The sequence below is a fragment of the Ipomoea triloba genome, chromosome 12 (genome assembly GCF_003576645.1).
Source record: "Ipomoea triloba cultivar NCNSP0323 chromosome 12, ASM357664v1".
In the NCBI taxonomy this organism is placed as follows: domain Eukaryota; kingdom Viridiplantae; phylum Streptophyta; class Magnoliopsida; order Solanales; family Convolvulaceae; genus Ipomoea; species Ipomoea triloba.
The window spans coordinates 8,416,684-8,430,832 of record NC_044927.1 but is presented as its reverse complement, the minus strand read 5'-3'; the positions used below and the strand labels follow the sequence as shown (position 1 = coordinate 8,430,832).

At 34.5% G+C, this 14,149-nt stretch overlaps 3 protein-coding genes across 3 annotated transcripts; 2 read left to right on the top strand and 1 right to left on the bottom strand.

Annotated features, from left to right (window-relative positions):
• Nucleotides 1-211: 211 nt before the first annotated feature.
• On the top strand, nucleotides 212-580 carry LOC115999306. The gene has a single exon (XM_031239161.1). The coding sequence runs from the start codon at nucleotides 212-214 to the stop codon at nucleotides 578-580; it is 369 nt and encodes a 122-aa protein (XP_031095021.1).
• Nucleotides 581-2,500: 1,920 nt separating this feature from the next.
• Nucleotides 2,501-4,039, top strand: LOC116000475 (tropinone reductase homolog). The gene is made up of 5 exons (XM_031240565.1): nucleotides 2,501-2,595; nucleotides 2,713-2,920; nucleotides 3,012-3,228; nucleotides 3,386-3,498; nucleotides 3,620-4,039. Exons 1-5 carry the CDS (start codon nucleotides 2,531-2,533, stop codon nucleotides 3,788-3,790), a joined length of 774 nt encoding a protein of 257 aa, XP_031096425.1. The 5' UTR covers nucleotides 2,501-2,530; the 3' UTR covers nucleotides 3,791-4,039.
• A 5,779-nt stretch (nucleotides 4,040-9,818) lies between these two features.
• On the bottom strand, nucleotides 9,819-11,061 carry LOC116000525 (tropinone reductase homolog). The gene is made up of 5 exons (XM_031240615.1): nucleotides 10,955-11,061; nucleotides 10,644-10,851; nucleotides 10,319-10,535; nucleotides 10,061-10,173; nucleotides 9,819-9,989 (listed from the first exon to the last, which is right to left on the bottom strand). The coding sequence occupies exons 1-5, from the start codon at nucleotides 11,038-11,040 to the stop codon at nucleotides 9,819-9,821; spliced, it is 795 nt and encodes a 264-aa protein (XP_031096475.1). The 5' UTR covers nucleotides 11,041-11,061.
• Between the last annotated feature and the right edge of the window lie 3,088 nt (nucleotides 11,062-14,149).

The following is a 14,149-nucleotide window of genomic DNA, read 5'->3' as shown; positions in this document are numbered from 1 at the left end:
GACTAAAGTGTTTGTGTGCGATATAGGCATCATAGGCTTAAGTGTTTGTTTGCTATATATCGATCGAATTCTTTGTTTTGTTTTCAAAGATGAAAAATAAGAAGATTTACCATCAAGAAATCAACAATAAGGCTTACTACCAATAACATGAAATAGCGTCGGGGAGTGGCAAGGTGGTTTCACGACAAGGGTTGAAGGGAACAATGCGGCGATGGTTGAAGCTAGGGCCATTGCGAAAGGCCTTCAGTGGGTGTGGAACAGAGGTATTCGTGATCTTGAAGTCCAGATTGATGCGACTGAAGTTCTGAATTGGATCACTGACCATACTATGCTCAGAGGTCCTGCTCGGGTGATTGTTGAAGACATCCGTGGTTGGCAAATGAGATTCAGGAAGTTGGTTCTTCGATCAATCTTCCGCGAACAGAACATTGCGGCTGATCGACTGGCTACCATTAGGAGCTCTCAAGAGACAAATTGGAAAGACCACATTGATCCTCCTGTCGGGCTGAATGAGATTCTCACTGATGAGATGATGGGCATTCCTTGCATGCGCATGGTGGTTTGCAATAACCATGCTTAGCTATTTGGAGTCCCCTCCTACTTGATCAAAAAAAAAATTGAACATAACTGATAACTTGGGACTTGGGACTGAGAAACCCATAAGGTTAAAGGGAGGTTGACCAATGAGGGGGAGAGAACCCCTTGTGTATATAGTTTGTACAAGTTATTTTGATGGGAACTCAAGTCCAGCTGTAATTTATTATCCTTTATAACCCGTTTGGTTTGCGAAAAATATTTGAAAAGAAATGAGAATTCAAGTTCAATTGAAACGTATCATGCAATTTACTATCCTTTACAACATGTTTGGTTCGCGAAAAATATTTGGAGAGGAATTGAATTGAAATTCAATAGAAAAGAAATTAGCAGGAAGTTTGATTTCATTGTTTGGTTAGTAGAAAAAACAAAAAATTACTGGGAATATTGATTCAATTGTTTGGTTGGATTTGAAATTGTATAATAACAAATAATGAATATAAAGACAAATATACTCCTACTGAACAACAACAATAATAATACTCCGTCCGTAATAATAATAATAATGCAAATAAAAGAATATTAATAAGAAGATTTAGGCTCTGTTTGGTAAATAAGCAGTCTATCAGCCAATTTTGACTTATTTGATCATTATTAATTGTTTGGTAAATAAGCTTTTTGTAACTCCAAAATACTAAAATTTAAAGGCTAATCAAAGCAGCATTTTTAATTAGTTTTTGAGAAAAAAAGTTATACCAAACAACTATCAACTAACAGCTAATCTATCAAACAACTTTCTACAATCAGCTAATGTTATCAACTAATCATACCTTTTAACCCAATCAGCTAATCCAATTCAATCAGCTAACAGCCATTTAAGAAACAGTGCCTTATGCATGCGTAGCTAATTATATCATATTAGTCATACACGAAGCGCATTGGGGTTACGTGTCTCACGTTTAGGCATGCATAGTAAATTGCCGATACCATTCCAATTTACTTGTTATTAAATAATGGAGTTCTGACAGATTTTAGAAATTATATGTACGCAAATATTTAAAATAAATATTATGTAAATTTAAAATTATCAAAAATAAAAACAATTGAAATTTATCAAAGAATTTAAACATAAAATAAAACTATTTATTAAAATTTTAATATAAAAATACACAATATAAATTTTCAGAAAATTAAATATTATTTTGAGTACTACTGACTCTGTTACAATGTAGTATCTGTTCATAACTATTTTCTCAATCTATTGAGGCTCAAACCTACTCCCATCATCTATGTGTGAGTGTTAACCGGGACACCGGGTGCCACTTCACCACAAGGTCTTCGGCAATTAAATATTATTTTAATTCTATAATAATTGATGCGTTAGAATATCAACACCTAATTGCAAGGCAAAGACTTTAAAAGGGTGCAAACAGCGCACCTTATCGGCAAATTATTGTGTGAAGTGTACTGTGGTCCACACACAAGTGTGTGGACTACAATCTAAAACGACGTCATTGAATTTTATGTGTTAGAATAATGTACTTTATATGTTAGAATAATGTAGATTATGTGTTAGAATAATGAAACTTCTGAGGTAAGATAATGTACTTTATAGTTAGAATAATGTAAATTATACTTTAAAATAATATACATTATGAATTATGAAAAATGTATGTTGCAGTTGGGTGAAAAAAAAACACAAATTGACATTCTTTTTGGATCGTAGACCACGATCCGCACGCAAAAAGTATTTCATATGAGAAATGAAAGGGATCGGAACAAAAGACGTGAAAAGATTGATGGCCAACGAAATTGGAATATGATAAACACTTTTATTGTGGCCTGCCATGTTGTAATATAATAAACACAGGATCCATCAAATTGGAATATAATATATTTCTTTACGTATATATATATATGGTTACATATCTTAACATTTGCAAAGCAGTAAGAGCAAGAAGTGAGGAAACAATTAAAGTATCAGCAATATAACATAATGGCTGGAAGGTGGTCTCTTCATGGCATGACAGCCCTTGTCACCGGTGGCACTCGTGGTTTAGGGTAACTTATTTCAACTTACATGCATACTTAGTCTTTTTCTCAATTGGTGCATATTATCTTATTAAATCATTACCAAAAGGTTTACATTATAAACTTTTGTACGTGTATCAACAATAGGTTTGCGATAGTAGAAGAATTGGCATGTCTTGGTGCGACTGTGTATACGTGTTCGCGTACTGAGGAAGAGCTTGATGAGTGTCTTCAGAAATGGAAAGCCAAGGGATATAATGTTTTTGGTTCTACATGCGACATATTACAACCGTCCCAACGCCAAAAGTTAATCCAATCAGTGCGCGAGCAGTTCAGCGAAAATCTCACAGTTTTGGTAAAAAACAAATAGTAATTGTTTGGTTTCATGTGGTAAAATATATTACAACGCAGTTAAACTAATGTTAGTTGAGTTCTCTTTACCATAGGTAAACAATGTGGCAAGACTTATACCAAAAGACACACTAAATTCAGATGCTCAAGATTTTTCTGATACCATTGGCACCGGCCTTGAGGCTTCTTTGAACCTTTGCCAACTTGCACACCCATTATTGAAGGCCTCTGGAAATGGAAGCATTGTCTTCATCTCTTCATGTTCTAGTTTTGTTTATGCACCTTATCATACTATATATGCAGCAAGCAAAGGTATTATTGGATTGAGGGAAATAATTCCTGATCTTATATAATTATATTTTTTGTTGGTGTAGGCATGGTTTTCACTGTCGAACTGATCTTATATTGTTATTATTGAATTTTTCAGTTCCACTTAAATGTACTAAATGTTTTTATTTTTTCCTCTCAGGGGGTATTAATTCACTTGTGAGAAATTTAGCTTGTGAATGGGCAAGTGACAACATTCGCGTCAATGCTGTTGCTCCATGGCTTTTGAGAACCTCCCTTACTGAGTCATCAAGAGTAAATCCCGTTCCTTTTACTTAATATTTTTATTAAAAATAAACATAATTAATAATCTATTAATCTTTATATAATTAATATAAACTAACTCTTTCATCATTTCATATGGTTTTTGCTATAGGGAGAATTTGGGGCAGTAATAGAAGCTTTGATCGGACGGACACTGCAACACCGGCTTGTAGAGCCTAAAGAAGCTTCAGCGGCGGTGGCATTCCTCTGCTTTCCGGCGGCTTCTTTTGTGACTGGTCAGATCATTCGTGTGGATGGTGGTGCATCAGTCTATGGTCTTTAAACTATTGAACCCCTCTATGAAATAAGGACTATAAATTGTTAAACACAACTAGAGGAGATTTTTATGTGTGATTTTTTTTTTATCTTTAATTATCATATTTAATTTAATTTACCATGACTATATGTAGCGTAAAAGATATATTGTATTTTGAGGTATATTTCAAAGTCAAGAATAAATTGGATTAATAATTTCATTATTAGCTGGCGAAAATGGCATATTGTTTACGCAATTCTTATACTGTGGATTAAGGTTCATCTTGCAAGGTAAAGCCTAGTCCAAAACGACACTGTTTCAAGATACTATAGTTAATAGTTATACGTACTCTTTAGCGTGCAATATAGTCATGATGCATTTGTAGTGTAATATTTATATATATTGCGCTTTGTTTTTTATATACATATAGAAGTAACATTATGAATCAACTTTATATATGTCACATTTTAAAAATTGAGAGGCAACATTTACACCAATAATAATTTAGGAGTGACATTTATAATTGACATATTTCTGAGGGGCGTAAATTATAATTTTCCCGAACATATATTATAAACATAGTACATGATGAAAGTTAATAAACATGATATGCCTATAATGTAATGCTTATATACACTAAGCTTTGTTCTTATTAACATATAGAAAGGATGTTATGAAACTTACTATAGAATCGATGAAAATATAGTAATCGATGAAAATAAATATAATGTACATATAATTTAGTGTTTATATACATTAAGGTTTAAGTTAATTTATATATGCGTGAATATATATATATATATATATATATATATATATATATATCAAATATTATGAACATAATACATAATAATCTTATTAAATATAATGCATTAGTTGCTGTTATTATTAAATATTAATGATTAATATAAAATGACGTTAGATTGAATCAAGGGGACCATATAAAGTGCACCCTAGTCCATAATATAATTTGTGTCGTTTACGTAAGAGCAACCTCATTTGTGATGGTTCTTTTGGAGTTTTTGTAGCGAAGTATGTAAGAGAGGGGAGAGAGTATAAATGGAAAAAGAAAAAAGAAAAGAAAAGTTGTTGACGCAAAGAAAAAAAAAACATGTGGCCAATAGTGCACCAATCATTATTGCTGTGTGGACCATACTATTAAATAATACACATTCAATATAAAAATAATGTACATTCAGTATAAAAATAATGTACATTATATTCAGGGGATGTACATTATTTGTGTACTGAATGTATATTATTTTTATAGTATAAAAATAATATACATTCAGTACAAAAATAATGTACATTTAGTACATTAAAAATGTACATTTGATTATGGTCCACATAGCTGTGTGGACCATGGTCCACACAATAATTTGCCCACCTTGCAAGGTGGACCTGGGTCTACATTCACATACACTATACTCTACATTCACACTTTGTAAACTTCACATTTACATACACTATACTCTACATTCACACTTTGTAAACTCTACATTCACACATTACATGATTATATGATACTCTACATTCACACTTTGTAAACTACACATTCACACATTACAAGATTATATGTTTAGTAACTATATTACCACTGTTATGCATTCACACATTCAAAACTCTATATTCACAGGTCCTATACTCCATATTCACAACTTGAAAACTTCACATTCACACATTACAGGGCTACAAGTTGCTAGAACTTCTTAACTCTATTACAGATTCACACATGCATAACTCTACATTCATGATTTCTATACTCTATATTCACAATTTGAAACATTCACATTCACACATTTCTGGGCAACTCTACATTCACACAATCATAACTGTACATTCACGATTCCTATACTCTACATTCACACTTTGAAACCTCTACATTCACACATTTTTAGACAACTGTATATTCAGCAATATGTTTACTAATTAAAAAAAAAAGAGACAAAAACGACGTAGTTTTGGACCCAGGTCCACCTTGCAAGATGGACCTGGGTCCACAGCATAATTTGCCCACAACTCATATTTAATTTACAATGACTATATGTAATGAGGAAGGTATATTGTATTTTGAGGTATATTTCAAAGTGAAGAATAAATTGAGTTAATAATTTCATTATTAGCCAACCATTAAAAAATGACGTATTGTATATGTAATCATTATATCGTAGATCAAGATTGATCTTAAAAAAAAATAATATTGTTTCAAGACAGCATGGTGATGGATCAGTCTATGATCTTTTTAACAATTGAACCTATATAAAATAAGGACTATAATTGTTAAATGTAATTAGAGGACATTTTTGTGTGTGATTTATTTTTTTTTTTATCTTTACCATTTTTTTTTAAAAATAAAGAACCAAATACATTTAGAAATTAATAAGCCAGAAATACAAGCTGGCGGAGTAGCTACCCACGACGCAAGGACTGCTAACCAAATACATTGAGCCAGCACGTAGAGCTGTCAATACGGGCTAGCGGGGTAGGGCAGGCCAAAAGTCCGGCGAGCCGCAGGCCAAAAAAGCCCGCTCCTTGACAGGCCTAGGTTTTACAGGCTCGAACTGCCCCGCCTTAAGCACGCGGGCTAGGCCGCCTTTTTTTTTTTTTTTTTTTTTCTCAACAAGGTTTCGGGTGAGGAGGAGGAATATCGGCAAACAGTTTGTGGGCACAACTAAAACAATTAAGCAGAAGCGCAGAACAAATCTCCTTCAACTTATTCGTCGTTGATTGGTCTAGCGAATACTCGCCGAAATCCCAAATTGGTAACCGAAAACAAAAGGCATCACAAATTCACAACCAAAACGCATGCCAAACACCTAAATATCTAATGAACTAATACGAATTTAATTTAAGCATCTAAATTATAGTTATTACATAAACTGTGAAGGGAAACCATAGTTTTACAGAATTTTACAGAATCCTTATAGAGTTTTACAAAATCCATACGCAAACTGTGAATCTGTGATATCAAGAACCAAATATTGAAGAAAATTCCAGGTACCAAAACAAGAGGGTAAGACCAGACTCAGCGGGAGGCGTAACTCGTAAGGCGTTAATCGGCGTGACGAGACCGATGACCGGGCGTAACTGTCGTGGCGAGACCAGCGACCGGTGTGAGTGTCTTCTGGAATAAACTTATTTATAAAAGTTTATTCGTCATCTCTCTAGCCTCTTATCTTATTCTTTTGAGACTAACAGGTTCTTTATAACAATATATAATAAAGTACTATTTTAATTATACTAAGTATATGTAAGTATCATTTTATTTCTACTCATTGGTTTAAGATACATATAATTGTACTCATTGGTTCAAGATACATACAAGATTTCCAACATGTGTTTAGCGATATTTAATTCTTAAAGTAATTCGGAGGTACCATGTTAGGATTATTGAATTCTCTTCTGGCAAAGATCTCGAAGATCACAAAATATTTCCTACATTTGTTTAACGATATTATATTTAATGAGATAACGATATTATATGTGCTTAAACCTTGGATTCAATATTATATACGTAATAAGAGCAATAATTTATTGGACACGTATTAGTATTCCTTACGAATTAATAGCTAATAAAACATTATTAATATATATATGTATTATTGTGGCGGTGTGGTGTGCCAAGTGAAACACGTACAGGAGATTCTGCTGTGTGCCGTGTATTAGAGCATCCGCACGTGCCGTAGTTTTTTGTTTTTTTTTTTTTTTTGTTTTGTTTTGTGTGTGTGTGTGTGTGTTTAGTTTGGACCTATTCTTTTGTTTATTTGTTAACTTGTTTTTTACCATAGTTTGCACCTGCCATAAATAATATTTTGTTGGTGTGGAGTTTAAAACTTTATTTGTATTTGGTAAGAATTTTATTACTTGTTGATCTAGATTGTTGGTTATCGCCAATGACCTTGTGGTCTAGTGACACCCGGTTGCACTCTCATATGGGAGGGGGTGGGTTCAAATTTCAGTGGAGGTAGGTTGAGAAACGTCTCTAAAAGCAGTAAGATCTTAACTGCAATTCGTATGTAATCTTTTAAACGTGGTGCTATATCATGTGAAGCCGCTATTCGTATGTAATCTTTTAAATGTGGTGCTATGTAATCTTTTAAACGTGGTGCTATATCATGTGAAGCAAATACAATCTACTGTAAGAATCTTAGCAAATTAAGTTTATGTGAGAAACAACCGACCATAAGTCAACCATGGTAGAGAATATTCGAGGAATATTTTTACAAATTTTTTAAAAAAGTCAAATTACAAGAGTTTCCGGGAATGTCTACCAAAGAATTGCATCATATCTACTAATAAAGAAGTCGCTCGTCTGAGATATTAAGAAAGATCCAAGAGATCCTAATACCAAGACAAAAAGGTCACAAGTGAAACATTTTTTCCCACAATAGGGAGACTTAATTGCACTCAAAAAGAGTATCAATATAATGGATGTTAAGGATGATGGCTTTTGGACACAATTGTTCACTTACTAGGTGCCAATAGGAAGATTTTAAAATGTTGAAGTTTCTGAACCTAGTTTATTATTTTTTTTTTAGGAAAAGGAGAACAACTTTTAATCTCTGAATTTTCAAGCTTGCCCAATCTTAAGAAACGTAGATTTTAGAGAGAGAATCTTACACTTATAAGCAATATTCAGCGTGCCAGCTTCAACTTGAATTTTCTTGATTCAAAGTGTCCATTACCAAACACCTACAACTCTTCTGCTTTATTAAGTCTCTTGTATTTCTAGTTTTCTTGAACATTTGTCAGGTATTTATAGTTGAATTCCGAATTTATACGTTCTAGAGAAACAAATTAGAAATATCAACTTGCTATTACAATAAGCTACATGATTTGACAAGTGTAGACAACGTCTAACAGCTGTTTGCAATTTGTTTGATAATTCGGTTCTTGCAACTTTCAAAGCTCCATTCTAGAAAAGGGAAGTATCCACCTTGGATAGTATCCCAACGTCTCCCAAAGCAGTAAGAATCTTGTAGAGAATGTTGGTAATTGGTGAAAATGTCTTGTTGCTTGATTGAGAGTATTGTTGTTTGCAAGTCGTACTGCATTGACGTAATCATCTACGTCACTATCTATCTAGACGTACTCATGTAGCTTGATTACCTTTGTTACTTGGTACATCATATTCGTATGTAATCTTTTAAACTTGGTGCTATATCATGTGAATCGAATACAATCTAATTTAGGAATCATAGCAAATCAATTCTAAGTCAGGAACAACAGACCATAAGTTCACCATGGCAGAGACATATTTGAGGAATATTTTTACAAACTTTCAAAATAGTCTAACTACTAGAGAACTACATCATATCTACTTATAAAGAAGTTGTTGGTCTTAGATATTAAGAAAGATCCAAGAGATCCTAATAACACCAAGACAAAAAGGTCAACAAGTGAGACATTTTTTCCCTCCCTCTCATTCTCTTAAAATATAAGAGTTACGTTAAAAAATGTATGCTAGAAATTAAAGGTTATGGGTTCTTAAAGGAGATTTCTTATTTCTAAAAAGATTTCTCTTTTTAAAAGGAGGTTTCTCACGAGGTAATTAAGGTATACAGATTTGAGAGGTGAAATATTCTTAATTAATTCGGTCTAGAGATTACTTCTTCTATGATATCAAGTAAGTTTTATCTTTATTTCTAGCGATTATTAACTGTTAACTGTGCTTCCGCATTCACTTAGGGAAGTAGACTAAGGAGAGGAAGAAGGTTTTTTGCTGTGTCTTCATACAAATGAGAAGAGGAATTGAAGAAAGGGTTTTTAATTTGCTGTGTCTTCATACAAATGATAATGGGTTTATATACTAGATGGCTCTAACTAACCTCTACATTTTAGCGACAAATTAAACTAATTAAAAGGAAGCAATCAACAAATAATATAATTTGAGGATAGCCACAAAAACAAGAGAGAAAAAGGAGGGAGTACTCTTCTTTATTGAATGATTTCTCAACAATACAATCATAAGCAAAACAAGTACAAGACGGAAAATCTTTTCCAGTTAATTAGGCAAAGCAACTTAAACCATATATGATGTTTGCATTGATTCAATTCAGAGACCATAAATTGTTGCTCCACCATCCACACAAATGATTTGACCGGTGACAAAAGAAGCCGCAGGGAAGCAAAGGAATGCTACCGCCGCTGACACTTCTCTCGGCTCTGCAAGTCGGTGTTGTGGTGTTCTTTGGATCAAAGCTTCTACTATTTTCCCATGTTCTTTCTGCAAATTCAAATTAATTGAGATTAATTAAATATTTAATTTTTGAGTCAAATAATAAGAATGAACATTACTTTAGAAGACTCGGTGAGGGAGGTTTGCATCGGCCATGGTGCAACAACATTGACACGGATGCTGTCACTTGCCCATTCGCAAGCCAAGTTCTTTGCTAGTGAATTAATGGCCCCTAATTGTATCAATAAATAGTAAAATTATATATGTTAATAAAATGAAAATAAAAATTTAGCACATTTAAAGGCAAATAATATTTCCATTTCAAAAAAAAAAAAATCTAGCTAGTAGTGCATGTGTACTAATATAATATAATATACCTTTGGATGCAGCATAGATTGTATGAACGGGTGCATAAACAAAACTAGCACATGAAGAGATGAAGACTATGCTTCCATTTCCTGTGGTCTTCAACAATGGGTGTGCAAGCTGGCTAAAGTGCAATGAAGCCTCTAGGTTTGTTCCAATCACAATGGAGTAATCCTCTGCGTTTGATTTCAGAGTATCCTTTGGTATAATTCTCGCCACATTGTTTATCTGTGGTAAAAAAAGCAATTTCACATTAGAATCAACTAAATTGTAATATATTTTTTTACATGAAATGAAAAACATGTTCAATTTTTTTTAATTTCTTTTTCGACTTACTAAGATATTGAGTTTTCCGTCAAACTGTTTGGAAACCAACTGTATTAGATTCTCACGCTCAGATGCTTGTAATATGTCACAAGTAGAGCCAAAAACGTGATAGCCCTTGTCTTTCCAAATTTTGAGGCACTCGTCAAGCTCCTTTTGGTTACGCGAACATGTGTACACAGTTGCACCCAGACTAGCAAATTCTTCCACAATCGCATGCCTAAAATTGAAATACAAAAGATTAATTAATATATTACATTTGCTAACACTTTACACACATTTGGAGCTGATAAATCTAATATGAAATGAACTAGCTATATTACCCAAGGCCACGAGTACCACCAGTAACAAGAGCATTCATGCCTTGAAGAGACCATCTTCCTGCCATTGCTGATTCTTGATTCTTCATTGCTCACTCACTCGAGATTCTGAAAATCTGCACATGTAAGTTTCAATACATCAGGTGTATATATATACCCACAAAATGGCATCTAATCACGCGTTTGTTTATCATTTGTTTAACAATATTATATTTAATGAGAGACTAGGTGTGCGTTGCTAATTATTAGCTAATTAAAAAAATCCCAAATTCAAATCGTTTTATTTAACTCATATTATTTTAAGCGCTTAAAACTTGGATTCAATATTTTATACTTAATAGGAGCAATACTTTATTGGACAGGTGTTAGTATTCCGTAAGAATTAATAGCTAATATATGCATTATTGTAGCGGTGTGGTGTGCCAAGAAAGAAACGATCTGCTGTATGTGCTGTTAGCAGTACATCATGTACTCCGTATTACCGTGTGTCCTGTTGTGTGTGGCTGGCGTGACCTGCTGGGAAAAAAATTAGAAAGCTAATGGTGTGTAGGAATTGGAACGGGAATCCGAATGCGAATCAAATACTCGGTAATTGGAGTGGGTTTTGCTGAAAATGCATTTTTGGTAGTTGGAATTAGAATAATTATCAATATATATTAATGTTTGATTATGTATGACCCTACAATTGGAATAAATGTTTAAAAAATACCAAAAAAAAAAAAACAAAAACAAAAACAAAAAAAATAAAAAAATCAAGCCAATTGATCTTAAGAGTGACGATAAATTAAATGATTAGGCAATGCAGTGAGGAAGTCGATGGAGTGAGGAGAGATGAGTGAGGACACGATGAAATGAGGAGGGATAACGCTAAATTAATGGAATGATACCTGATTTAAATTAAATAATGAATTTTGTAATTATAGAGTAATCAAATCATATTGATGGATATACTAGAGATGGACTCGGAGCAAATCGACTCGGTGGAGTAGAGCATGATAGATTTGGGTGAACCCATGGCCTCGAGATGGAGCCCCGTGCTAGGCAACAGGTCGAGCCCATGCCCGGCTTAGCACGGCCTAGGCCTCAGCTGGCGCGAAGCAGAGGCCCGACCACGAGGCCGGGCACGATCCAAGGTAGTTGAAACCGTCTCCTCCCTTTTATGGGGAGGGTTAGAGAGTTCTTAAGTATAAATATTAGGGTGATTATCCTATTGGAGACATCATCTCTATTGTTCAAGCACATAAACTCTTGTAATCAGCTCATAGTATTCCTTAATACAATCTTTGTCTATGCGCATATTCCTTGTCTTTTCTACTTTATTATCCATTTTTTTTATTCATATTGTTATCGAGTTTGTTAATTCGGGCCACCCGAGTTAATTAAATCTATCATTGGTGCTTTCATTAAGAGATCGACGTGACATACAAGCTCGAGCGTAAGAGGTACCTCTCTGGGGAGATGAAGGAGTTCATAAAGAAGGAGGTTGATATCTGCTATTTTGTACAATTATTCACCCCTTATTCTAGTTGTTTTGAATGCTATTTTCTGTATCCTAGTGAAATTGGGAACTGTTTGTGTGTTATATTGTCCAAGTGCTGAATTATCTACAAGGAACAACAAAGGAAGAATATTGGAACATTTTGGACAAGTTCTGGAAGAAAAGGAAATTACAAGGAAGAATACAAGTTGGAAAAGAATTGGAAGATGCCTAATGGGCCAAGGCCCATCTACCTCCTATATATTTGACCTATTATCTACAATTAAAGTAGGTTCCCTTACAGAGTTCTGAACCCTAATTAGTTTTAGTTTATTTTTCTCTTTATATTTCCCTAGTATAGTTTATATTAGTTTTATATTAGATTATTTAATTTCAAGATTGGAATCAAAGATTGAAGATTGGATTTGTTCTTTATCAGTTAAGTTCTCTTATTCCTTTATTACTTTCTTGCAATGTTTATGGTTATTAATTATTGCTTTGTTCTGTTTACTCCCATCATGCGGGAGTAGTTCGTTTATGGGTTTGGATTAGGGATCCATTGTTAATCTTGATGTTCGATTTATGATTATTGCATAAAGGGATTGAATCTTTTACCTAGGGTTTATGTTGATTTGGGAATTTCTTTGCACTAGTTATTGGTTTGTGGCCAGAATTAATTGCTAGTCTAGGAGAGGGATTCATTACAACGACAGTTGGATGGAGACCTCGAGCCTTACCAATTTCAACCTAATTTTCTTGCTATGAAAGTAGAGGTAATATTGGGGGCTTACAATGTTTAGGTGCTTAAGGTTATGATTGATGCATCACGACAGTGGGGCAATCTTAGCCTAATTCTCTTATTGATTACGAAAGTAGCTGAGTAGAATTCTTTTGTGCATTGCCCATATATCCCTTGGTTAATTATTCTTTCCCTAATCCTGAGCTTGTTAGAACATCAAGGTTACAATCCCCCTAATCTGGCCCATACTTTTATCATACAATTTACACTTAATCAATTGCTTTCTTTTACACCATTCAGTCTTTGTTGCTTGGATTCTATTAATCCATATACTCTAGTGCATGGTAATTCACACAATTACGTGCCATAGCCCCAATCCTCAGCGGAACGACATTACACCCTTTTTACACTCATCATTTGTGCTCATCAAAGGTCAACACTCTCCTTGACATAGGGCACATCAGGGAGGTCCTATAGCCTAAGTGGCTCGCCAACATGGTCCTTGCCCCAAAGCCGCCCACCTGGAGGATGTCTGTGCACTATACCGACCTTAACAAGGCTTGCCCCATGGACCCCTTCTCGCTGCCCAACATTGACTAGCTCGGAGACGAGACAGTTAGGGCCTAGGTGTGCCCTCATGAGCTTCTTAGATGCCTTCCGAGGGCATCACCAGATTTTTATGCATGAGGATGATGAGGAGAAGATACCTCCACAACCCCCGAAAAAGTTTCCTGCTACCGAGTAATGGCCTTTGGGCTCAAAAACTCAGGGGCTATGCACACACGAATGGTGGCTAAGGTCTTCAAGTAGGTCCTCGACCGCAACATGGAGGCCTACGTGGACGATACGATAGTCAAGAGCACCAAGGTCGAGCCCTATGTGGACGACTTGGCTGAGGTATTTTCTATTATGAAACGCTTTAATTAATTTGAGGTTAAACACCAAGAAGTGCACCCACAGGGTATATGGGGGGGGGGGGGGG

Coding starts and splice junctions, on each gene's coding strand:
- LOC115999306 (XM_031239161.1), top strand. CDS start 212: ATGGTTGAAGCTAGGGCCATTGCGAAAGGCCTTCAGTGGGTGTGGAAC.
- LOC116000475 (XM_031240565.1), top strand. CDS start 2,531: ATGGCTGGAAGGTGGTCTCTTCATGGCATGACAGCCCTTGTCACCGGT. Junction 3,229..3,385: donor TATATATGCAGCAAGCAAAG/GTATTATTGGAT, acceptor TTTTCCTCTCAG/GGGGTATTAATTCACTTGTG. Junction 3,499..3,619: donor CCCTTACTGAGTCATCAAGA/GTAAATCCCGTT, acceptor TTTTTGCTATAG/GGAGAATTTGGGGCAGTAAT.
- LOC116000525 (XM_031240615.1), bottom strand. CDS start 11,040: ATGAAGAATCAAGAATCAGCAATGGCAGGAAGATGGTCTCTTCAAGGC. Junction 10,536..10,643: donor ACGGAAAACTCAATATCTTA/GTAAGTCGAAAA, acceptor TTTTTACCACAG/ATAAACAATGTGGCGAGAAT. Junction 10,174..10,318: donor AATCTATGCTGCATCCAAAG/GTATATTATATT, acceptor TGATACAATTAG/GGGCCATTAATTCACTAGCA.